Genomic DNA, 26,591 nt, shown 5'->3' on the forward strand with positions numbered 1-26,591 from the left:
ACCGCGGCTCTCCGTCGTGCGTCAGACCAGAGCGAGTCTCGGTGGATCAGTGCGTTCACCGACCTCCCTCCGGAGCGCTGATCGATCCCAGCAACCAATCAATCAGTCACGACCTGCAGGCACTAACGCGTGCATGACCTCCGGAGAGACGTGTCTGGAGGATGCGAGCCTGAGAGGAGAGGAGGAGAGGAGAGGAGGAGAGGAGATGCGCATCTCTGCAGGTCTCTAGCGCGGTCGTAAAACAAGCGTCGGGAGCCGCGCGGCTGCAGCGGCTGCAGCGATGCCGGGAGTAACCAAGTACAATCTAGTGGATGACGCGCACGATCTGAGGGTCCCCATGCACAACGAGGAGGTGTTTAAACATGGGGTCAGCTTCGAGGCAAAGGTAAGATCCTCCTGCAACAGATAGTTGGACGGAGGGAGTCGGGATTACAGGCAGAGGCGGTGCGTGTAAACGTCCACTACATGCCCCACCATTTCTCTGCACTCACCGGTTTGTGTTTCTGGCATTTTGGTAACTGTTTTAGTCATTTCCAACACTTTTTTTTTACTTCACAGGCTACAATTCATTATCTTATTTGAGATATAGCTATAAAATAAGATTATCCTTTATTTCTCCCTCAATTCACTTTGTGCAGCAGCAGTACACTTAACACACACATGCAGGGAAAGGGTAAAAAAAAGAGTAAAAAATATATAATATATATAAAAATATATAATTACAAAATATACATAACAGTATATACATTGGAATGGGAAAGAAATTGTGAAAAAAATGTTTTGGCTTTGTTAAAGTAGCCATACACCCTGGAGCTATTTTATATACTGCACGCTGACAAGTCATAGGTTTCCATATTAACCACAATAATGTGTATCAATCTTATACAGCTTCAGCATTTATGTCCTTTGCAGCATTTGAAATTATATCTGCAACTAATAATTATTAGAGCCATAACCCCCCTGATCAAAATGTGAATGTGTTCATGTGCAATACTTTTTCCCGGCCTAGCAATACTCCACCACATGTGTAATTATGTGTAATTATCTGTAGATAGAATCTCAGGTCTTGATTTAACTTTTTAAAAATGCACCTTAACCTTTTTTTAACCTTTTTATATTATTTTTTGTATCTGTTTGCACTGTCTTGCACTGCAAAAGTGATGCTGCTTTTAATCTCACTGTAGCAATGCTTAGTGACAATAAAGTATTCTATTCTATTCTAAGACTTTTGGCTAACAAAACAAAGAAAACATATAAACAGTATGTTAGAGCAGTGGTTCTCAAATGGGGGTACGCGTACCCCTGGGGGTACGTGAAGGCACTCCAGGGGGTACGTGAGATTTTAAAATATACATTAAAAAGTAGCATCCATGCAAAAATCCTTTAAAAATAAATATTTCATAAATAATTGAGGAAAATATAAGTCTAAATTCATAAAATGAATTTTATCTTCAGGAGTAGGCTATTCAACTTATTATCCTAAAACCGCAGTCTCCTCCACACCAGGATGGTTCCACCTAACCTGTCAATCACCTGGCTTCACCTGTCAATCACTTGGACCAACGATGGAGTCGTGGTTGAAGCATAGCAGCAATATTTGTATGTTTAATAAATCAGTTACTGATGGCACAGTGCTCTGTTTTAGGTCTTTTTTTTTTACAACCAAAAGTGCTTTGCACTGGTTAGGGGGTACTTGGCTGAAAAAATATTTCACAGGGGGTTCATCACTGAAAAAAGGTTGAGGACCACTGTGTGGCATGTTATGGTTGTCCAGCAAACAAGCACGTCTTACAATATACAGTTAGTTTGGTTGCTTATTTATACTACCAGTGTGTTTTTGTGTGTGCATTGGACTGCACTGATCTCCTCCTAGTGTAGAATAAGCCGTCGGGGAAAAAAATGCCAAAGGTGATGCTTTCCAGATAAACAACGTGCCATGTCACTACTCCCCACTTTCTCTCTTGCAGTACATCGGCAGCTTAGAGGTGGGTCGCCCTGGCAGCCGAATGGAAATTGTCGCCGCAATGAGGAGAATCAGAGTAAGCAAGTTAAATGTGTGACATCGTTTAATCAGACCCTGAACTTGAGTCCAGGGATTGAATTCACCACTTGGACTCAGGTGGGAGGAACAGTGGTTAATTCTGTTCACCCTCTCCATCGTTTTTTCACTCAACATCTTCTTTAGGCATAAATCACCTGTTTGTGCAGAACAAAACTCACAGGAATGTTCAGTAGCTCGTCGTGAGGGCTTTAAATCACAGGGATTGTGTGATGAAAAACCAAAAACAAACATCTCTTTGTGTTTCTGCTCTTTTACAGCAGGCAAGGCCTTGACTTGTCTCTGTGGCGTTATGCAGAAGCACAGAGAGGAAAGGATTTAGCTGCTTCTCAGCTGTGAGATGTAATCCAACAACCAAGTTATTTAGTCACTCTGAGATCAGCTGCATCTCCCACTGACACCCAGAAAAAAGACTTAATCCAGCCCCCACTGCACAGAGTAACGGACAAAGATTTATGCTCGTGATGTTGCACGTCTGGATTTCCTCACTGCTAAAATCAATGGAAGAAATCTTGATGGATTATGGTTGTGCATTTTCTGCATTAATCACATTAATATTTAACTGCTGCTTCAAACTGACGATAAACATTCAATACAGCAGCACGCAATGTCATCCAAAGGTTGGAGACATTCCTTTTAAATGTGCACTTTTCATCCATATTTACAAGAACTAATCTCATTTAAATGATGCGCAATGTGTCTAAAGTTAAAGAGTAAAAAAAAACTCAGCAAAAAAAAGCATCAAAAGAAAATATTTATCTATTTTAGTGTGTGTGAGGTTTGAACCAGAGGAAGAATTGTTCTGTTTGTAATCTCTGCAATGATACAGTCGTGAAGAGGCTGCAACTCTAAGTTAGTCAAGACTCTGATTAAAGGATAACTTGTGCTTAAAGGACGAATATCGACCTTTTCTACCAGAGAGTTATTTCAGAGCCCAACGGAAAGGGACGATCAGCGGGCATAAAAACCCGGCAGCAGTGGTCCTTGGAGGAGAACGTCTCCGTGCACCAGGAGAGCTATAAAACCCACTGGCTTTAATATCAAGCATTCAGAACAGCGGGTATAAATCATGTTCGTGGGGTGTTCAGAAGAATCTTTCAGCTTTCTGTTGTCATAGCAGAAGGTGTTCATGAATTCCTCCGGTTCTTTACAACAACAACCTTGATACACTCAGCCTAGCAACACTAAGACAGCAGTGTTAAGAATAAGAATAAGATAAGAAGATAAACGCTGTCGTCTCTGTTCTTTGTGGGTCGTGGGCTTCTGCAGGATCTGAAAGTGCATTAAGAGGAAGTTCTAACCAAAACTGGGAGCTACACAGCTCGTGGCTGTAAAAGCAAACCGGTTCATGAAACGTTGCAGAGGTGGAAACTAGGCCTGTGTTGAAAAGATTGATTTTCCGATTCCAAATAGATTCTCATTTATATTCCTAAAAATCGATTTGTATGTCTAAAGATCAATTTTTTTCAGTATTACATTTTCGTCCGTGAACTTTAATCCCAGTAGTCACGTCATTTAATTCACACATGCGCTGTTGAACTGTTGCAATTTCTTTCTTTTTTTGCACTTTAAATGGATATTGAAAGGCATATTTGAGTTATTTATGCCTTAGTTATTTATTTAATACAAATAACTTTTGGATTTTTTTTGTTTATGCCCAAAAAAGGAATGTTTTGTTGGACGCCAGAATGACTACTGCCATGTTTTTGCCTTTAAATATGTTTAAAAGTATGAAAACATTAAAGTTTTCAGTTATAATTGCATGAATTGTCTAAATTTCCTTGCTTTATATACTTTCTTGTGGTTAAATTTGCATACAATGCTAAAAACCAAATTCTCAAAAATTAAAAAACAAAAAATTCAGAAAATGGAAAAAATAGTGGAGTTCTATCAGCATTCTGGGAGGTGATTGGTCCTTACAGCATCATTAGCTGCCAATACTTGCTGTTGAATCTCAATATAATACTAGTATTAATATAATAATAATAACTTTTGGAATTTTTTTGTTTATGCCCAAAAAAGGAATGTTTTGTTGGACACCAGAATAACTTGTATTTGCCTTTAAATATGTTTAAAAGTATGCCCTGGATCTGATAATTCTGACCCACATGATGTTTCTGAAAGCAGTTCTATCACCATTCTGGGAGCTGATTGGTCATTACAGCATTATTAGCTGCCAATACTTGCTGTTGAATCTCAATATAATACTAGTATTAATATGTTGCATAACTACACGTTCATATAATTCAGGCAACAGATCAAAAAAACATTTTTAATAACACTAACCCAAATCAATATCGGATCGAATCGGATCAAATTGTAATAATCGATTCTGAATCTTAAGAATCTTGACATTTGAATGGATCCCCAGCCCTGGTGGAAACAGGTGCTTTAGGATAAAACTGCCGGGAACCTGTTGCATTAGTGGTAGTTATCTAGTTTGAGGCTGATGTGCATAAGTAAAGCACTGGCTGCTCTGCTTCCCCCCCTCCTGCAGCAGCGTGGTGGTGATGGATGGTTCTCTCGGCCCAGTTTTATGTGGAGTTTCATGAGCACACACACATACACATCATGGGATGAGTCCTCCACCTGAGCGTATAAATCCATCCTGCATGTGGAAACTCACACACAGTCCCGGCGTGGATTAACTGGATGAGAGCACATGTCAAGAACACAGGTCAAGACTAAAGTCGCTGTCGCTGCCCTCGCGGGTAATGTGGACGCTTTCAATCTCTTCCCTCCTGCAATAACAGTACGAGAAGTGGGGAAGCAGCTCCAGTCATGCCGAAATACAAGCCAGTTCAAAGCTATTCTTTAAAAGAAAAATCAAAGCAAAGATGACAGAGAGCATAGATTATGATTGATTCAATGTCTGTGATCTTGGTCTGATCAATGAATCATCTGATGTTGGACTTTTTGCTTTCAAAGAAGCCTAACTTTTTATTTTTCCCAAATAAAATGGGGTTATTCTGATATTTGGAGTCGGAGGCTGCAGTGGAAGTATAGACTCTGCTGCTGCTCGTGCGGAGGGATGAAAGTGTTCCACACATCTGCCTCCATCTGGGAAGTCAGCCTTTGAAAACTTAAACAGCTCCCAGAAAGAAACAGAAACTGACAGTCTCTCCATGTTTACTCAATCTCAAATTTCCTCTGAGAAGATGAAAATATTCCCTTCAGTGCACAATCCCGTCTCTCTTTCATTTAGTTTGTGTAAAGAGTGATGATACTTCACCCGCCGAGCCAAACAGTGATTAGTTTCTTTCATTTACTGCTCTTCTCCCACAGTATGAATTCAAACTGAAGAACATCAAGAAGAAGAAGGTCAACATTGTTGTATCTACCGACAGTGTCAAAGTGATCCTACGCAAAAAGAAGAAGGTGAGATTTGTAGAATAGCATTTGATTTTGCAAATACGAATCTTTGTCTTCTCACTGTGATGCTGCGTGTTTTTGTTTCCCCGACAGAGAAAAGGATGGTCATGGGATGAGAATACCATCTTGGTGACACAGGATCCCATCCACAGGTAGAGCCTCTTGGTTTTTACTGCATAAAAACACGGAGACTGGGGCTTCCGGCTTAGCTTTACATGGGGTGAGACGTAATTAGCGGAGCTCCTGCAGAGTTAATTTTAATTCAGCATCTATTGGCACTTTTTGTATCACTCCCACGGCTTTGGTTTTAACTAACCTATTTTCAACGCGGTTACTTCGACGACTTACCACGGAAATGCCTCCAAAGTCCGTCAAAGCGGGGAATAACCCTCCAGCTAACCCGCGGCCTGCTGCTCATGCCGTCTCCTCGCCCCGCGGTGATCCCCCTCCTCCGGAGAGCACCTGCGCTGCGCAGGTTCCAGCTGCGGAGTTCAGCCGGCTTAAAACCGAACTTCTCTCCGCTCTTCGCAATGATGTTGCGGCTGTATTTAGGTCAGAGCTTCAGCAAGCACTGAACGAGAATTTAACGTCCATTAAGTCCGAGCTGCTTTCCCTTAAAGCCGATCTTTCTGGCAGTATTTCCTCCATGAAGGCGGACGTCGCGGGTCTCGCAGCCACGGTCGCTGGGATCGAGCTCTCGCTCTCAAGCTGCTCAGATGACATCGTTGCTCTCCAGAAAAAAGTTGATCACTTGTCGAAAGAATATGTGAGGCTGGAGGACAGATGCGAGGATTTGGAGTCAAGGTCCCGTCGGCAGAACCTGCGGATTATTGGCGTCCCGGAGGAGGATCCTGACTCTTCATCTGCAGCCGGCGTTTCCAGGCTCCTGGCGGAAGCCTTCTCCCTCGACGCAGAGCCGGTGGTGGACCGAGCCCACCGCACCCTCATGCCGAGACCGAAGACCGGGGAGCGGCCCCGCGCAATAGTGGCAAGGCTCCATTATTACACCGACTGCGCTGACATCCTGAGAAAGGCGAGAGAGCGGCAGCGGATAAAAGTCCGGGGTATGAGCATCTCCGTGTTCCCGGACCACACAGCCAAGACAGCGCGGGCGCGCGCTGCCTTTAATGACGTGCGCCGTCAGCTGCGGGAGATTGAAGGAGTCCGGTATGGATTGCTGTATCCAGCCCGGCTGCGTGTAACCCATGATGGCCAGCAGCGTGACTTCACGTCGCCAGATGAAGCCCTGGCATTCATCAGGAAAATAAAAAAAGTGACTACCAGCTAATTTTCTGGGACGATTTATCCAGCTTGCTGTCCATGCAGGACTCTGGCCCGGAGTGAGTGACTGAGTCAATTCAGAAAATGGGACTTTATGTCGTAATTTTTTTAATTTTTTTAATTCTTTAATTTTTTTTTTTTTTTTTTTTTTTTTTTTTTTCTAAATTTTTTTTTTTTTTTTTTTTTCTCTTCTAACTATCAATGGGAACAACACCGTTTACAATTGAAGGCCTAATCATTTCTCTGGTATGATGCCTTGATTAGAAAATATGCACACACCCCTGTCTTTGCTTAAATTGTGTGCATGTGTGTGCGTGTCTGTGTGGGTGTGCGAGTACATATATGTATATATCATTGTTCTATAGGCCAAAGATCTCCTCAATTTTAATTAACGTTTGTTGTTACCCTGACAAGACAGCGATCGTCAGAATGGCTCAGATTGTTGGTTTCATATGCCTCCATGCGGGACTCTGGCCCGGGTTGAGTGACTGAGTCAACTCAGAAAATGGGACTTTATGTCGTAATTTTTTTTTTTTTTTTTTTTTTTTTTTTTTTTTTTTTTTTAATTTATTTATTTATTTATTTATTTATTTATTTATTTTTTATTTTTTTTTCTTTCTCTCTCTCTTCTAACTATCAATGGGAACAACACCGTTTAAAATTGAAGGCCTAATCATTTCTCTGGTATGATGCCTTGATTAGAAAATATGCACACACCCCTGTCTTTGCTTAAATTGTGTGCATGTGTGTGCGCGTCTGTGTGGGTGTGCGAGTACATATATGTATATATCATTGTTCTATAGGCCAAAGATCTCCTTAATTTAATTAACGTTTGTTGTTACCCTGACAAGACAGCGTTCGTCAGAATGGCTCAGATTGTTGGTTTCATATGCCTCATATTTTATTTTATTTTTATTTTTTTAAGGTTTTAACTCTGCAGGAGCTAATTTTGTTTTCGTTTTTGTATCTAGCTTTACAGTCGAAAGCATCTCCTTTCGAGAATGGCTTCCTTTGAAGCCAGCACGGCTGTTTCCATCGTTTGGGGATGGGATCATCTAATGTGCGTTGGGTGGGTGGGCGGGGGTTATGGGATGTTGGCTTTTTGTCTCTGTAGGTATGTATATACTCCTGAGTTTTGTTTGTTTTGGTTCTCCCTTTTACCTTTTTTCCTTATATCTCCTCTGGTGGTGGGTGAGTCGGTCTTATTTTCTCTCAGAGAATGCCTATGAGCGATCGTAATCTGCACAAGCCTGATACTGGATCAAACATTACATTCACTAGCTGGAATGTTAAAGGTGTGAATAATCCAATTAAGCGATCAAAGATTTTTTCACATTTGAAACGCTTGGAAACTGACATAGCTTTCCTTCAGGAAACTCATTTGCGAAATAAAGATCATTTCAGACTCAAACGAGCTTGGGTGGGTGATATTTTTCATTCAAATTTTGATTCTAGGTCTAGAGGAGTAGCAATTTTGATCAACAAAAGAGTCAATTTCTCCGTCTCCAGGACAATATCTGATAAGAATGGTAGATATCTTATTGTTGCGGGCACTCTATACTGTAACCCTGTATTGTTGGTGAATATATATGCCCCTAATTTTGATGACCCCAATTTTACGGATAGGCTGTTTGGCAACCTCCCTTTCTTAAATACGCATATTACAATACTGGGCGGTGATCTGAATTGTGTTATTAATCCTTCTTTGGACCGTTCGAATCCTCGTACTTTGACTCAATCCTCTATGTCAAAATCTATTACCGATTTTACAGTCAAGAACGGGCTTGTTGATCCGTGGAGGTTCTCACATCCTGGAGATAAGGAATTCTCTTTTTTTTCTCAAGTACATCAGTCATATTCACGTATTGACTATTTTTTTGTTGATGGCTCTCTTCTCCCCAAAGTTACTTCTGTCGTATACCACCCAATTGTTATTTCGGATCACGCCCCTCTAACTTTGAATATAACATGGTCTGAGCGCCCCCGTTTTTCTTCTCCCTGGAGGTTTAATCCATTGCTTTTATCCGACGATGCATTTAATGTTTCTATATCTGCTTCAATAGATGATTTCATTGCATTAAACAAAACAGACTCTACCAGTTTTTCGCTAGTATGGGAATCACTCAAAGCATATTTGCGAGGACAGATTATCTCTTATTCAGCATACGCCAGTAAAATCCGCAGGGCTAAATTACAGGAGCTCACATCTAAAATTCAGGACACAGACAGACTAAACTCAGTTAACCCAAGTCCGAGTTTACTGAAACAACGGCTTGATTTGCAGTCAAAATTCGATCTTATAGCGACAGCCGATTCTGAACGGCTCCTATTACGCGCTCATGCCAACTATTATGAACACGGCGATAAACCAAGCAGGTTATTGGCTCACCAATTAAAAAGGCAAGCAACGTCGAGACTGATTCCCAGCATTAGAGATTCTGATGGCACACTTACCACCGATCCAATCGCCATCAACACAATTTTTAAGTCATACTACTCCTCTCTCTATGAGTCAGAATCTCCACTTGACACAGCAGAAATGACCTCCTTTCTTGATAATATCACTGTCCCTACTATTAATTTGGATGTGGCTAATGGCCTCGATGCTCCTTTCAGCTTGCAAGAAATTGCTGCCGCCATTGAAGCTACGCAAAGCAACAAGGCCCCTGGTCCCGATGGGTTCGGAGCTGAGTTTTTCAAAAAATTCAAAGACAAATTAGCCCCCCTTTTACTTTCAATGTACAATGAGTCCCTTGATCATGGCTCATTGCCTCCCTCGTTAATGCAGGCGTCCATTGCCCTCCTTTTGAAGAAGGACAAGGACCCTGAATCATGCACTTCTTACAGGCCCTTGTCTTTACTGAATGTGGATGTCAAAATTTTAGCCAAAGCACTAGCAATTCGTCTTGATAAGATCCTTCCTAGCATCATATCTGAGGAGCAGAATGGTTTCATCAAGGGACGCCAGCTCTTTTATAATGTTCGTACACTTCTTAATGTGATTCTCTCTAAAGATTCTTCTCCACTCCCTGAAGTTGTTATCGCAATTGATGCTGAAAAAGCGTTTGATCGTGTCGAATTTAACTATCTTTTTGCAACACTTCATAAATTTGGATTTGGACACAGGTTTATATCGTGGATTAGACTTCTTTACACTTCCCCTCAGGCCAGCATTCACACCAATGACAACTACTCCACTTATTTTACATTATCACGTGGCACGAGACAGGGCTGCCCTCTCTCCCCTTTGCTATTCGCTCTATCCGTCGAACCACTTTCAATTGCTCTAAGAACTCTTCCTCTATTTCGCGGAGTCTCTAGGTCCAATGTGGAACTCAAATTGTCACTTTATGCAGACGACCTCCTTTTATATGTATCTGACCCTTTAACCAGTATTGCACCAATATTATCTCTGTTGAAGAATTATGGATCCTTCTCCGGCTATAAGGTCAATCTTAACAAGTGTGAATGCTTCCCCATAAACTCCTCTGCTTTACAACTCAAACAATCTGATATCCCCTTTAAACTCAGCCCGTCGGGCTTTAGATACTTAGGGATTAATGTGACCCGCACTCTGCCCTCTCTTTTCACCGCTAATTTTTCCTCACTGGTAACTCAAGTGAAGGCGGACTTACAGAGGTGGAACTCCCTACCACTGTCGCTGATAGGAAGAATTAACACAGTGAAAATGACTGTATTGCCTAAATTTCTTTTTTTGTTCCAATGCACTCCTTTATTTCTACCAAAATCTTTTTTTAAATCACTTGACCAAATTGTTTCCAACTTTTTATGGGCCGGTAAGACACCCAGAGTGAGATATTCGCTTCTCCAAAAATTTTAAATTTAATGGGGGTCTAGCACTACCAAACTTTATGCTTTACTATTGGTCAGCGCATATTCACAAACTAATTTATTGGCTTCAGTCTCCTGAGTTATTATGGTGCAGATTGGAGGCTCAGTCACTCTCTTCATCCTCTGTAACGGCCCTACTCTCCTCCTCTTTACCATTGAATCCCTCTAAGTTTACAAATAGCCCTGTGGTGCTTTCCTCCCTTAAGATTTGGTCACAGTTTAGGCGCCACTTTAAATTTGCTTCTCCATCCATCTATACACCTGTTACTAAGAATCATCTGTTCCCTCCATCACTAATAGACACCACTTTTATGATTTGGTACAACCGGGGCATTAAGCACTTCAGGGATCTATATAAGGATGGTATCTTTTCCACATTCTCAGATCTGAGGTCAAAGTTCAATTTGCCTGCCTCCCATTTGTTTCGCTACTTCCAGCTTCGACACTGCGCCTCTGCTTTGTTTCCATGCTTCCCTTCCCTTCCTGCGAACCAACCGTGGGATGATCTTCTAACTATGAAACTCAGTCAAAAGTCTCTGATATCTAAGATATATGCACTGTGTATGACATTTGATGATCATTCTGTAGATAAAGCTCGGGAGGGTTGGGGACGAGAGTTGGGCCTTGACTTCACAGGGGAGCTGTGGGATAAAGCTATCCGTAGCATACGATCTAGCACGCCTTGCGCTAGACTAGAACTTATTCAATTTAAGGTGCTGCATAGAGCCCACCTATCAAAATCCCGATTATCGGAAATATATCCGAATGTTGCAGACTTATGCGACAGATGCCAGGGTTCTCCCTGCAATTTAAGTCATATGTTTTTCTCCTGTCCTAGGTTACAGAAATTTTGGAGTGATTATTCTGTGATCATGTCTAAAGTTCTGGGTAAAAAAGTTGTTATGGCCCCTCTCTTAGCAATATTCGGACTCTCTGTTGACTCCTCACATATCAGCCACACACAGTCAGAAGTATTGGCTTTCACATCCCTTTTAGCAAGACGTCGTATCTTACTTTTATGGAAATCCCCCAGGTCCCCGTCTATTTCTATTTGGCTTAGTGATGTTATGTTTTTTCTTAAATTGGAGAAGGTGAGATACTCTGTAAAAGGCAACTCAGCTAAATTCATTCGCAAATGGCAATCGTTCATAGACCACTTTACCGCGTTGAAGACTCTACCCACCGACTGACCCCCCCCCTCCCTTAATTTTCTTTTCATCTCCTTAATTAGTTTTTTTTTTTTTTTTTTTTTATGTTTTATTTATTTCCAGTTTCATTTCTTGCTCATCTGTTTATTTATTTTTTAACGCTACAGAGACTCTGTTCCTTTGTTAGGTTTTGTGTGTTTAAAAAAAAAAAAAAAAAAAAAAGGAGACAATGTACAATGCGTCTGTTTGACTACACGTTTCCATGTTTTAAGTGTATGTTGTTTCTTATAAAAAGATCAATAAAAAAAAAAAAAAAAAAAAAAAACACGGAGACTGAACTCAAATACGGAGACAGCTTCCTCTCAGCTCAATCCCAACCCACCTGATCAGAATGATATCACACGCAAACAGATATGAGCCATCTGCTCCCCTTTTCATTAATTATTCATTATTATCCATCAATAAAATTAACATTTTTAAAACATGTTTGTTTATGTTCAAATTCAAAAATTATATACAAGATCTTCCTTCTTCTTTTCATAATTTCTTTTGTGTTAACTCCGATATTCATTCTTATGCCACAAGGCACAAAGATGATTTTAATTTACCGTTTTGTAGAACATGTAAACATCAATCTTTCACCACTTGTGGAATTCACTCAATAAATCTCTTAAATCATCACCATCCTTGCCAATATTGAAAAAACATTTAAAGAACTTTCTTATTATTTCATCTTTGTAATGTTCATTATTTGATCTGAGTTACATTTTCTTGTGTTTTTTTTGTTTTTTTGTTCTTTTACTCTCCCTTGTGTAGCTTTGTTTTGTTTTTTATTCATATATGGAAAGGATTCTATATAAGCCACCAGGCTTCTTCCTTTCCTTGCATGTTAGTTCATTGTTTTTCATTTTTTGTTCATATTTGTCATATATTGCTAAATAAACTAAACTAAACTAAACCTGATGCTGATCAAGCTCCCATCAAACTGATTTCACGTGTTTGTCTTGGATTTACAGGATCTTTTACGTGTCACACGACGCTCAAGACCTGAAGATTTTCAGTTACATCGCGCGAGATGGACAGAGCAACATTTTTCGGTGCAATGTGTTCAAGTCGAAGAGGAAGGTAAGAGGAACTGATGAACTCAAGATGTTTGAAGAAGACACCATGAAAAGTTGACACGTATTTCCACGGTTCATTTGTTTTGGTCAAAAAGCCACAAAGATACAGTAAAGCATTTCCTCTCAGGGTTGACATACGAGTGGGTGGAGTTAGTCTCTCGGCTGCATCACACCTCCCTCTCATCCAAAGGATGCGTTTGTAAATATGTAAAAGTGGGTGGAAATAAGCAGTACTCGAGTTGTTAAAAGAAATCAGGGGGGATGGTGGATTTTATCATATGAGGACAGATCATTTGTGCTGATTACAAATAATATAATATATTACAAATAATAGCAGTGACCAAAACACCTGCAGAAATACTGCAGGAATGACATAGCAGCAGTTAAATGCAGCCTTCTGTAAGCTTTAAATATCCACTGGGCTTACATCAAATACATCAAAACACAACAATAAAAAACACTTTTCTGAACTTATCAATATGACTCTGTCCTTCACAGGATAAGTAAAATGGATCACTGCAAAAACTCAAAATCTTAACAAGAATATTTGTCTTATTTCTAGTTAAAATGTCTCATTTTAGTAAAAAAAAAATCTCATTACACTTAAAACAAGACTCATCACTGGAAAAAACAACAATTTTCACCTGTTTCAAGTAGATTTTCACTTGAAATAAGTAGAAAAATCTGCCAGTGGAACAATATTTTTTTGCTTGTAATAAGAAGATAAATCTTGTCCCACTGGCAGATTTTCCTACTTATTTCAAGTGAAAATGTACTTGAAATGGGTGAAAATTGTCAAATAAGTTATTTTTCTGGTGTTATTTTTCTGGTGATGACTCTAAATGTTGAAATAGCAGTAAAACCACATTCATTGATGAAATGACATAAGGGATGGAAAGGGGGGCTGGCAGTTTTACAGGGGGGATGATTTGGACCATTTTTATTTCAGGGGGGGATGCCACCCCCCTCATCCCCCCTCAACTCCAGTACTGGAAATAAGGATGACGAGGCTAGATAAACCCACTCTGAACTGGGTCTGAGTGTCCTGCAAATTTAAACAACTTTTTTTTATATTCTATGCTCCCTTTAAGACTGGGAGTGTGTAATGTTCTTACAGTAACATGAGGAACGTGTTCCTGCTTGAAGCAGCTGGATTCTCTTCAATGATTCACATCAGCATTAATCGCTCAGCACTTCAAAGAAAATGACCTGTGGACAATGTTCAGACCAATTAGAATCCTGTACCGGGTGCTACGGGCCGGTGTAGGTGAGAAATTATTACATAAACGATAGCAGGTTAAAAACTCCCCTGGTGGGAGAAAAACCTGAAGCCAAAAAGTGGCAAGAAAAAAACTGAATCAGGACCAGGACCAGCTGGACAGAGCAGGAAAAGAGAGGTAGGAAAGAGAGGATGAAGAACAGAGAGAGGAGAGACACAGATATATTATGAACTAAGAGTTCTATGTAGGCCTGTGTTGAAATTTTTTTTTTTTCGATTCCAAATTGATTCTCATATTAATTCCTAAAAATCAATTTGTATGTCTAAAGATCCATTTTTTTCATTATTACATTTTCGCCCGGTGAACTAATCCCAGTAGTCGTGTCATTTAATTCACACATGTGCTGTTGAGCTGTTGGAATTTCTTTCTTTTTTTGCACTTTAAATGGATATTGAAAGGCATATTCGAGTTATTTATGCCTTAGTTATTTATTTCATACAAATAACTTTTGGATTTTTTTTGTTTAGGCCCAAAAGAGGAATGTTTTGTTGGACACCAGAATAACTACTGCCATGTTTTTGAGTTTAAATATGTTTGAAACTATGAAAAAATTAAAGTTTTCAGTTATAGTTGCATAAATTGTATATTTCATTGCTTTATATACTTTCTTGGGGTTAAATTTGCATAAAATGCTAAAAATCAAATTCTCAAAAATTAAAAACCAAAAAACACAGAAAATGGAAAAAATAGAAATGGAGTTCTATCAGCATTCTGGGAGCTGATTGGTCCTTACAGCATCATTAGCTGCCAATACTTGCTGTTGAATCTCAATATAATACTAGTATTAATATGTTGCATAACTACAGTCATATAATTCATGCAACAGCTCAAAAAACTGTTTTAATTACACTAACCCAAATCAATATCGGATCAAATCAAATCGGATCGAATCAAATCCTGATAATCAATTCTGAGTCTTGAAGGAGACCTATTTTGGCATCTAATGCCAATTTTAAACAGGCCTTGAATGTTTTAAAAACAAGCTTTTGATTGTTTTTGCTAAATAAATTAGAAATTCAGCCTCTGAGCCTTGTCTTTATCCTCCCATTCTCTAACGGTGTGGTCATCTGCTGCTAGTGGTGACCTGAGGAAGCTCCAGGTTGTCCAGAACAGGGCAGCACGGTTAGTTCTCGGCTGCTCACCTAGGTCTAATGTGAGCCACATGCATGCCAGCCTTTCTTGGCTTACAGTAGATAAAAGGTTGTATTTTAATAAGCTTGTACTGTTCAGGTCAGTCATAATCTGTAAAAGTCCTGTTTTTATTTATAGTCAAATAGTTTATAGCAATACTGTGCATGATCACAACACTAGAGGTTCCAGTAATGGACATCTTGTACTACCAGGTCCAAAGACAAATGCTTTAAAGAGAACTTTCATATATCAATCATTGGCTCTTTGGAATAACCTGCCCCAAAACCTCTGCAATACCCTTTTCAGTAAACCTACTTTTAAAAAGAAGTTAAAATTGTATTTGTCACTGTAAGGTTTTTTTTGGTATTTTGTTTTTGTTTTTTTTGTTTACCATGCTTTTTTAACAACTCCCATCATGTAACTTGTTTTTAAATTGTAAGGTTTTTTAGTACTGATATTAATTAGGGCCCGAGCACCTTCAGTGCGAAGGCCCTATTGTATCTGTAGGAATTCTTCGCGTTATTAGGGCCCGAGCACCTTCAGTGCGAAGGCCCTATTGTATCTGTAGGAATTTTTTTTCTTTTTCTTTTTCTTTTTCTTCTGACGAAAGGAGGGCCTTTTTGCCCCCCTAAACGTGCCCAAAAAGTCACCAAATTTTGCATGCAAGTCAGGCCTGGCAAAAAATTTGATATTTAATGGTTTACATTAATGGGCGTGGCAAAATGGCTCAACAGCGCCCCCTAGAAAACTTTGTGACTCAAGCCCCACAATACGGTTTGACGTACATGCACGAAAATCGCTACACACCTGTATCAGTACACAACTTAAAGAAAAGTCTCTTGGCGACATGGCCGAAACCAAACAGGAAGTCGGCCATTTTGAATTTATCGTGTCACTTTGCCGCAATTTATGCCATTCCTTCGGCAGTTAATACGGCCCGAACCGTAACGTGCCCCCAAGTGTGTTATACATCAAAATGTGCGTCTCCATCCTGCGACAACACGCATTACTTTTCTCTTTCAAAAGCGTTACCGTGGCGACGCTAGACGCCAAAAAGCGCACCCACCCTTCATCTGGTTGGTTCAGACCGAAAAAACTTTGTGCCTCAAGCCCCAGAATACGGTGTGACGTACATGAACGAAAATCGCTACACACCTGTATCATGTCGCAACTTAAAGAAAAGTCTCTTGGCGCCACGGCCGAAACCGAACAGGAAGTCGGCCATTTTGAACAATCTGAATTAATCGCGTAATTTTGGAGCAATATATGCCATTCCTTCGGGAATTAATACGGCCCGAACCGTATCGTGAACCCAGCTATGTTATACATCAAAATGTGCGTCTCCATCCTGCGACTACGCGTATTACTTTTCTCTTTCAAAAGTGTTACCGTGGCGACGCTAGACGCCAAAAAGCGCACCCCCCCTTCATCTGATTGGTCCATATTTGATAGTTCTCCAAAAGTCACCAAATTTTACATGCAAGCCAGGCTTGGCGATAAATTTGATATTTCATGGTTTGCATTAATGGGCGTGGCCTAATGGCTCAACAGCGCCCCCTAGAATACTATTCTCTGCCATAACTTTTGAATGGTTTGACATAAAGAGTCGTGGGTGGTGTCATCGGACTTGGTATTGAGTCCTTGACCATAATTGGTGAAAATTAGCCCCGCCCCTTCTTCTGATTGGCTGTCCCTTTTTTCTGCTATAACTTTTGAATGGTTTGACATAGGAAGTCGTGGGTGGTATCGTTTCTGATATGCTTATGGGGGGCGGTGGCCGTGAGTGCGAGGGCCCGTTCATCGCTGCTTGCAGCTTTAATTATTATTATTATTATTTTTCTGACGAAAGGAGGGCCTTTTTGCCCCCCTAAACGTGCCCAAAAAGTCACCAAATTTTGCATGCAAGCCAGGCCTGGCGAAAAATTTTATATTTAATGGTTTACATTAATGGGCGTGGCAAAATGGCTCAACAGCGCCCCCTTGAAAACTTTGTGCCTCAAGCCCCACGATACGTTTTGACGTACATGCACGAAAATCGGTACACACCTGTATCATGGCGCAACTTAAAGAAAAGTCTCTTGGTGCCATGCCCGAAACCGAACAGGATGTCGGCCATTTTGAATTAATCGTGTCATTTTGGCGAAATTTATGCCATTCCTTCGGCAGTTAATACGGCCCGAACCGTAATGTGCCCCCAAGTGTGTTATACATCAAAATGTGCGTCTCCATCCTCCGACACCACGCATTACTTTTCTCTTTCAAAAGAGTTACCGTGGCGATGCTATACGCCAAAAAGCGCGCCCACCCTTCATCTGATTGGTTCTGACAGAAAAAACTTTGCGCCTCAAGCCCCATAATACGCTTTGACGTACATGAACGAAAATCGGTACACTCCTGTATCATGTCGCAACTAAAAGAAAAGTCTCTTGGCGCCATGGCCGAAACCGAACAAGAAGTCGGCCATTTTGGACATTCTGAATTAATCGCGTAATTTTGGAGCAATTTATGCCATTCATTTGAGAATTAATACGGCCCGAACCGTAATGGGCACCCAGGTGTGTTATACATCAAAATGTGCGTCTCCATCCTGCGACTACGCGCATTACTTTTCTCTTTCAAAAGTGTTACCGTGGCGACGCTAGACGCCAATAGGTGCGCCCCCCCTTCATGTGATTGGTCCATATTTGATAGTTCTCCAAAAGTCACCAAATTTTGCATGCAAGCCAGACTTGGCGATAAATTTGATATTTCATGGTTTGCATTAATGGGCGTGGCCTAACGGCTCAACAGCGCCCCCTAGAATACTTTTATCTGCCATAACTTTTGAATGGTTTGACATAGGAAGTTGTGGGTGGTGTCATGGGACTCTGTAATGAGTCCTTAAGCTTCGTTGGCCTTAATTAGCCCCGCCCCTTCTTCTGATTGGTTGTCCCGATTTTCTGCTATAACATTGGAATGGTTTGACATAGAGAGTCCTGGGTGGTGTCATCAGATTCTTTATGGAGTCCTTGACCTTCATTGGCCTGAGTTAGCCCCGCCCCTTCTTCTGATTGGTTGTCCTTTTTTTATAATAAAATCGCCGCAAGCCGCCAGTCGCTCTCGCGCTGACTCCCGCTTCCTGATTCAAACGTCTGCCGGCCCCGCCCCCCGACCAATCAGTGGCGAGTAGGGTGATGACGGCCCCGCCCCCCGACCAATCCGTGGCGAGTAGGGTGATGACGGCCCCGCCCCCCGACCAATCAGCTGTTGTAATGTGGTGACATCAGAAATAGTCCCGTGCTCAGCCCGGTTAGAACCTCGGTAGAATGGTTAAGGAAAAAGTAATAATAAAATAGTAGTGTTTTACTAATATTTATACCTTACAAATATTTAAAAAATTAGGAAAAAAAGTTCCAGACATTATATCGCTATGTTGGTCTCTCCTAAGGCAGTAAGTCAAAGTGAAAGTAATAGTTGAGTCTTAGCTCAAACAGAGCATTACGGTCTATGGTGCCGGAGGTCCGGAGTTCGAGACCGGGTGTATGCTGAGTTTTTTTTTTTTACATCAAAATTTTCGTCTCTGTCCTGCGACGACGCACATTACTTTTCTCTTTCAAAAGTGTTACCGTGGCGACGCTAGACGCGAAAAAGCGCTCGTCCCCTTCATCTGATTTGTCCATATTTGATAGTTCTCCAAAAGTCACCAAAATTTGCATGCAAGCCAGGCCTGGTGATAAATTTGATATTTAATGGTTTGCATTAATGGGCGTGGCCTAACGGCTCAACAGCGCCCCCTAGAATACTTTTCTCTGCCATAACTTTTGAATGGTTTGACATAAAGAGTCGTGGGTGGTGTCATGGGACTCGGTATTAAGTCCTTGACCTTCATTGGCCTGAATTAGCCCAGCCCCTTCTTCTGATTGGTTGTTCCTTTTTTCTGCTATAACTTTTGAATGGTTTGACATAGAGAGTCGTGGGTGGTGTCATTTCTGATATGCTTATGGGGGGCGGTGGACGTGAGTGCGAGGGCCCGTTCATCGCTGCTTGCAGCTTTAATTAATGTTGTATTTGTAAATCTATTTTGTATGTCTTTTATGTGGACCCCAGGACGACTAGCTGGTCGCTACGGCGCCAGCTAATGGGGATCCCTAATAAAATCAAATCAAACCTCATTATCTATGCAGGATTCTGAGTGGGCGGGGCTATGATAATGAGGCTCTGTGCTGATTGGCTGCCTGAATGACGCGATACACCGCTACAAAAAAATGGCGGAAGCTCCGGCTGGTGGAGTTAGTTGTGGGCGTGGTTTCACGCATCGGAGGCCAACCTATGTAAATTGCATTTTCGTTACATAACGACGGGAGCAGAATCTTATTGGCTCGTAGATCCACATCACACTGGACGGCTCATCCGGACGGCTGTACAGACACTGCAGAATTTGGTTGCTTTCCTCCTTCTCTGAGTTGGCAGGCTGAGGGGACACCACTTTAAATATGATAAAGCAAGAAAAAACCTGTTTTTCATAATAGGTCCCCTTTAAGAATCGGAATCGAATCGATTCTTGACATTTTAATGGATACCCAGCCATAGTTCTATGTAGGAAGGGGGCACTGCAGGTCAGGATGCAGCTCCTGAAGCTCTGGCCTGCAAACATGCACAAAACAGAGAAGGAGGGAGGCAGACCAGCACATATAGATCATGTTGATGTCCCTGTGCAGCGTAGCTCTATAGCAGCATATCTACAACAAAGCTCTGTTTCAGACCAGCTGCTCTTCAATCTATCACTCAATATATCACCACTTAATTTAAAACTATGCTTCTTGTGTATTTTAGACAATAATAGAAATTACACGCATGTGAAACCATATTGGGAACGAGATCTCTGGCTGATCGGATTCAATCATCCACAGATTACATTGCATTACATCAGGTTAATAATGTCGACACTGTCACTTTTTCTCTTGACGTACTGCTCCATCTGGGTTTATTTTACAACCATGTGTCTAAAGTAAACAAAAACACAATGTAATGATTTGCAAATATCAGAAACACACAGTAAAACATAGAAAACGTGTCAAACACTGATCTTTCCGGTCAGTGAAAGGTCTGGACTGCAAAAGCCTTTGTAATGGGTGCAGTTCGCTGTCTGGTAATGTCTTGCTGAAACAGTTCAGGTCTTCCTTCTGAAAAGTCGTCTGGATGGGAGTACACGTTGTTCTCAAACCTACCTACACCTTTAAGCGCTGATGTTTCTTCTCCAGATGTGCAAACTGATCATTCATTAGGGGCTGGTGCATCTGCAGCAGACCTGAGCACCGGCTGGTCCCTTACCTGTTTAATCCTGCGGACGCAGCATCCACGTCTCCAAAAAGAACGTCAGACTTTGATTAATTAGGCTGCAGGACTGCTTTCCATTTGTCCAATGGGCTTTGACCCGGAGAAGACGGCAGTGTTTCTGGATTATGTACATGTGCAGCTTCTACGATGGAGCTTTAGTCGGAAGCATTGGGAGATCACATTTCTAATCATATAATTGGGTTCTGAGACAGTGATTTCCTGAAGTGTTCTTGAGCCCACGAGTGATTTCCATTACAGATGAAGTCCTGTTTATTGATGAGTATTCGAAGATGTTATCATATAATAAGCAGAAAGCCTATTAATTGTCTCACCGTTTGCAGAACACCAGTTATAGGATCGTGGCAGCCGTTTAAATGTTGTCTTCAGGATGTTGCTTACCTGGCGATAGTTTATATTTGTCTCGTTGCCTTGTGTCTCCATTAAGAAATTAAATATTGTGACAACGTGTGTCTACATACCTGCATGTGTACGGCCGGTCTTAGGAGGTTCATTATGTATGAACCTAGTTTATTGGAGACTGTTTTAAATAGTTTTTTGTGTTTTATTCTTGCATATTTTTGAAGAATAGTCGGATGTTTTGGGGTAAATTTTACTTTCTTGTTCAGTTATATATAAAGTAGGGATGGGCGGTATGGACTAAAAAATGTATCACGATAATTTCTGGCATTTATCCCGATAACGATAAAAATGACGATAAAAAAAATACCAATTCAACTCCATCTTTGTAACTATAAATCTATCACCACATTCAGTCTTTGGAGCCCCCAAATCACTGCTCTAAAGGAATACTAAATGCTACTAAACTACACCAATTAAATTGAATTAATAAAAAACTATTAAATTAGTACACCTGTACTGCAAAACTGTAATGACTCAAATGAAACAAGTTTGAAATGTAAGAACAGATTCAACATTTATTCAAACTGTATGGCTTAACAGTGCAAACAGCAAAAGTACCTTGTCCTTCAAGTTTTCTTAGCTTATAAAATCACAAAGTAGAAAAAAATACAACCTGATAAATAAAGAAACAAGACAAATAAATAAAAGTTCACTGAAAATAAAATCCTATCAGTGATGACCTCTTCTAATATAAATAAAATGTGCAAATTAACCTGTGGTTGGAACATGCCACAAGTTAGATACTATTGCAATTTTTTTTCGTAATAGTCAAACGTTATATCAAAATGTAACAACCATTTCCTTCTGTTTTTGCAGACTCTGCACAGAATAGATGATGTTTGCTCCTCGTCTCTCTTTATAAATCCAAACCAGTTCCAGATAACGGAGCTGGAGCCTCGTTTAACAACGAGCTCCTCGCTCTCAGATCCGCCTTCCGCCATGTTTGTTACACAAAAACGTCATCAACGGGAATTTATCCTTTTTACCGTGAGATGACAAATTCTTACCGTGGGGAATTTTTTTGACGGTATATCGTGAACGGTAAAATATCGCCCATTCCTAATATAAAGGTTGTATTTAAGTGTACTATCGGAGACGGTAACCGGCCTGCTGACACACGTGCATGGCCAGTATTTCTGGGATGCAGACCCATCATGTAAGCCGTCGTGAAAGGCACGCTCGCCACATATTTGTATATGATTTGTATAAGACTCAATTTCTCCTCGGCGACAAAGACAGAGGTTGACTCCCGTCCCTTCACCATGGATACCAGGCTGACAGTGACCTAGTGAAGCTGAATACTAATCAGACCGGTGGGTAGAAGGAAAAGAGAAGGGCCTTTTTCATTTTTGCTACTTAGACATTTCCACCACAGCTGAATGAAAACACCCAGCCAGGTTGTCAGCGACACAGCCGGACGTGCCTCTCTGCCTCCCTGGGGCTGCAGGGCCTTATCTGGCTGTTGCAGACCAAGCATGTGGCTGCGAAAGGAGGAGATGGATCACTTGATAAGAGGAGATTTGATTTATTTTCATCACGACATGTTGCAGCGTGAGGCTTAGATGTCAGCTCAGCGTGTCAGCCTTTTGTGCTCGGCGGCGGGAGGGCTGGCAGTTTTAACTGGAGCTAAATTAAATTCTCCATCCTGCATTGATGGAACATTATTATAAATTGTATTTCATTTTCTGTTTTTGTTTTGTTTTACTATTGCACTTGATTAATCTACTTTGGAGCCTTTTGGAGCCACGCTGACGTATTGATTGAATACCTTGAGACAGGATAATCCTCCTGAGGCAAGTGGCGATAAATTTGTTTTGATGCTGCCTCTGCCAGCGCTCGATATGGAAAACGTCACCTTTGGCGAGAGCCAGGAAGGACACGGTGGATAAAGTTTAATTCCAGCAGATATAGAAAGCAGTTGGAGGAACTGAAGGAAAAAAAATTAAAGCTTGAAAGGATCATGGAAGCTCTTATATCTCAAATGAAAAAGTATATATTGTGTACCCTTTTCACCGTAGAATTTAATTTAAATTAATATCCTTTGTCTTGGTAGTTTCTGAAGGAGATCCCAGTAAATACTTTGATTGCGGATCCTTGTTATTATGAACATTGTGTGGTTTTATTTTAGGAAAATATTAAAGACTGATAATCAGCCAACTTATTAGCTCAAATAATAACACTGTAGTTTCTGTTTGTTATTTTATACCATTAAAACATTGATAAAACAACAAGATAAGGGTTACTATAATACTGGTCTGGCTTGGGGACCCACCCTCACTCCTTAATCACAAACAGACCCAAATTGAGCAGATTGCAAAGAATTAGCAGTGAGTTCATGATAAAACATAAACAAAGTGCAGCAACTGAAAAGTCATTCCAAAAAGACTGAAAATGAAATAATGTAGCTTCAACTGGGGCAAATCCCAGCAGCCCACTGAAAACAGGTCTGAAAGCCACTTTCAGGTACCGACCGAGCAGTTGAGAATCACTGTAACAATATTAGCCTAATATCATTTCTTTTACTCGGTGTAATTGTAATTTGTAATTTATTTCAAAACAGGGACAGTGCACAATAAAACATTAATCTTTTGCAAGAGAATATGCATTGTGCGGTTGAAGGAAGCAGAATAGACAGAGGCTCAACCCATCAGAGCCACAGTTGAATGCGTTGTTCCTGAAGAATACGCACACGTCCAGACTGCCCTTGACCGGATCCTCAGTGAGGTCGGCTCTGGTCAACATGCTCCCCCACGTGACCCCGCTGGGCTTGTTCAGACCCCGCCGTGCATCCTTGCACTGATCTGGCAGCCCTCACCTGAACACAAGGGAACTGAAACACAGTGTGACTACGTTTACATGCAGTCAAAATTCGGGTTATTGCTAATATTCCGGTTACTGAAACATTGGGAATATTCCGTTTCCATGCGTGAGCAAACAGGGTTATCCCTGTATACATGGTAATTAATCATTTGGGATATCTGGATCAAACCAGCGACGCACGGAGAACGTCATGACAATTAGCGTCATTTCCGCTTCTTCTTCCTGTATCCAAATTCAAAACAAATGCTGCTTCGTGCAACTTTTCTCTCACCTTCTTGTAAATCTCACTATCCCGGTACTTTGTACCGTCTACAAATGCAGAAATGTTCATATCCTTCATTACATTTATGAAGTGATTAGTCTCCTCCTGGTCTTGTTTCTCCGTGTTTATAAGAACTTCCTGGACTCAAAAGACCAGGATTCCTTGTGAACAGAGCATGAGCAGAAAACAAAGTCATGTTCCGTTTGATGGGGATATTCCGTTTGGCGTTTATATAACCGAATATTCGGGTTTTAAAAGGAGTAACACAGGGCTCATATTCAGGTTTTTAAAAACCCAAATATGAGCAAATTGGGGTTATTCAAAGGGGTTATTGGTGTTTACATGGCCGTGCAAATTCGGGTTATTATTGCCAATATTCGGGTTTTAAAAGGGTTATTGAGTGCATGGAAATGCAGTCAGTGATCTGTCGGTATACGCTGTTGTGACACGGCGAGAAGGTTCCTGGTCTGTTTGTCTGTATGGCATTTACATGTCCTCCCCATGCCTGTGTGGGTTTTTATCTAATGTGACGAAGACGTGTTCACTGTGTTTAATTGTTTGTTTAATTAGGATCCCCATTAGCTACAGCATGACTGCAGCTATTCTTCCTGGAGTCTGCCAACATTTTAAAGTAATACAGTACAAAACATAACATAATAAAAGCAAACCAAATACGTTTCCACTAGATAAAGAGGATATCAAATTAAAAATACTCTGCAAAAAAAAGCAGAGACGTTCCACAAAATGAAGACGGCAAAATGAGAAAATAACACAAAACAAAACAAAAACACTGCACAGTTAAAAGTTCATCTGAGGTTGTGAAAAAGTCTGAAAAACAGTCCACAATTTCATTAAATTTGTAGTGTAGAACTTCACAACTGATTTAATACAGAAAAAAAGAAAGAAAAAAATACATTCAACAACAGTCAGAACCAACTATGTTTCAATTTCCAGCAGGTCAGACAATCAGTCTCAGCAAGCTGCTTGTTTAAAGGGACCTATTATGGCATCTAATACCTATTTTAAACAGGCCTTGAATGTCTTAAAAACAAGCTTTTGATTATTTTGCTAAATAAATTAGAAATTCAGCTTCTGAGCCATGTCTTTATCTTCCCATTCTCTAACCTCATTATCTATGCGGGATTCTGAGTGGGCGGGGCTATGATAATGAGGCTCTGTGCTGATTGGCTGCCTGAATGACGCGATACACCGCTACGAAAAAATAGCAGAAGTTCCGGCCGGCGGAGTTAGTTGTGAGCGTGGTTTCACGCATCGGAGGCCAACCTATGCAAATTGCATTTTGGTTACGTAACGACGGGAGCAGAATCTTATTGGCTCGTAGATCTACATCACACTGGACGGCTCATCCGGGCGGCTGTACAGACACTGCAGAATTTGGTTGCTTTCGTCCTTCTCTGAGTTGGCAGGCTGAGGGGAGACCACTTTATATATGTTAAAGCAAGAAAAAACCTGTTTTTCATAATAGGTCCCCTTTAAGTGATCTCTATTTCAATATTGTATAATTGTTACTTATACTGATTCAAAAGATGTTGCTTACCTATTAATTTGAATGTTCTTATGCTGTTTGTTTGTGTGATGTGTTTGGGAAATGAATTCCACTCATACAGGGCTCTGTACACAACAGTCCTTTTACCAGCATTAGAATTCACATTTGGCAGCAGAATCTCCTCCAGCTGCAGGTCTGCTGATATATTTATGATGTACCCTCGGCTTTTACCAGGAGAGAGCTGGGAGAGGCTCCGGCAGACCCCCGTGACCCTGAACAGGGAGAAGCCAGTATAGATCATTGATTTATTCAATGCAATTAGTCGTGGTGAGGTGGTTACCATGTCCCCCTCTCAACTGGGAGGTTCCTGGGTCAGATCCCAACCGAGGCTGAGGTCTCGGCACGGCCACTCGAGGGTGTTAAGAGTTAAGAGTTTCTTTGGGCTGATCTAGATAGTACAAGTGTGGAAACACCAGCGGCGTCGCTGTGGGTGCTCGTGTAGGCTGACCTGGTTTTGACTCTGACAGTGTGGCCCAGTATCTCTCAAGTACGGCTGAGTGGAATAACCATCACGGCTTCAAGCCAGCTCCCTCTACACCGGATTGCTAACGGGGACATATTATCCAAAAGATAAATCGATAAAAACTCTCGCTTGAGCACGTATATTAAACTCTAGTGGCTACTAAATTAGTAACGGCTACTTTACTTTCCACTTTCCTAATATTTAGTTTGAAGTCTTATTATAAGTGTAAAAGATTCACTTTTTTTGAGTTTTCCAAATGTTCTGGTTACAGTGGCATGAGGACTGAAGGTTAAAAGAGACACTTCTGTGGGACTGATATGCAAATTGTACCTAATGACGTCACTGGGATCAGCAGGTTCTCATTCTTGGCTGGTGCTGGTGCTGTCAGTCGAAGGCACAGCAATCTTTATCAATAACAATGCTTGACGTGTGCCTCCGTGTGTTCCTGCTTCCTGGATTGGCAGTGGATGTCACCCCCCCACCCCCCACCAACCACCCC

The 26,591-nt window shown here is 41.0% G+C and overlaps 1 protein-coding gene across 1 annotated transcript in view; it reads left to right on the forward strand.

Annotated features, from left to right (window-relative positions):
- The first annotated feature begins 226 nt into the window (after nt 1-226).
- The window catches only part of LOC133452091 (carboxyl-terminal PDZ ligand of neuronal nitric oxide synthase protein-like), a 39,775-nt gene continuing 13,410 nt past the window's right edge, over nt 227-26,591 (forward strand). The window contains exons 1-5 of the mRNA XM_061731286.1: nt 227-385; nt 1,968-2,039; nt 5,345-5,437; nt 5,525-5,583; nt 12,729-12,837. Coding sequence (XP_061587270.1) covers nt 281-385; nt 1,968-2,039; nt 5,345-5,437; nt 5,525-5,583; nt 12,729-12,837 — 438 coding nt within the window. The 5' untranslated portion in view covers nt 227-280. The remainder of the gene's footprint in view (nt 386-1,967; nt 2,040-5,344; nt 5,438-5,524; nt 5,584-12,728; nt 12,838-26,591) is intronic.

This window comes from Cololabis saira, chromosome 10, assembly GCF_033807715.1.
Source record: "Cololabis saira isolate AMF1-May2022 chromosome 10, fColSai1.1, whole genome shotgun sequence".
Lineage (NCBI taxonomy): Eukaryota > Metazoa > Chordata > Actinopteri > Beloniformes > Belonidae > Cololabis > Cololabis saira.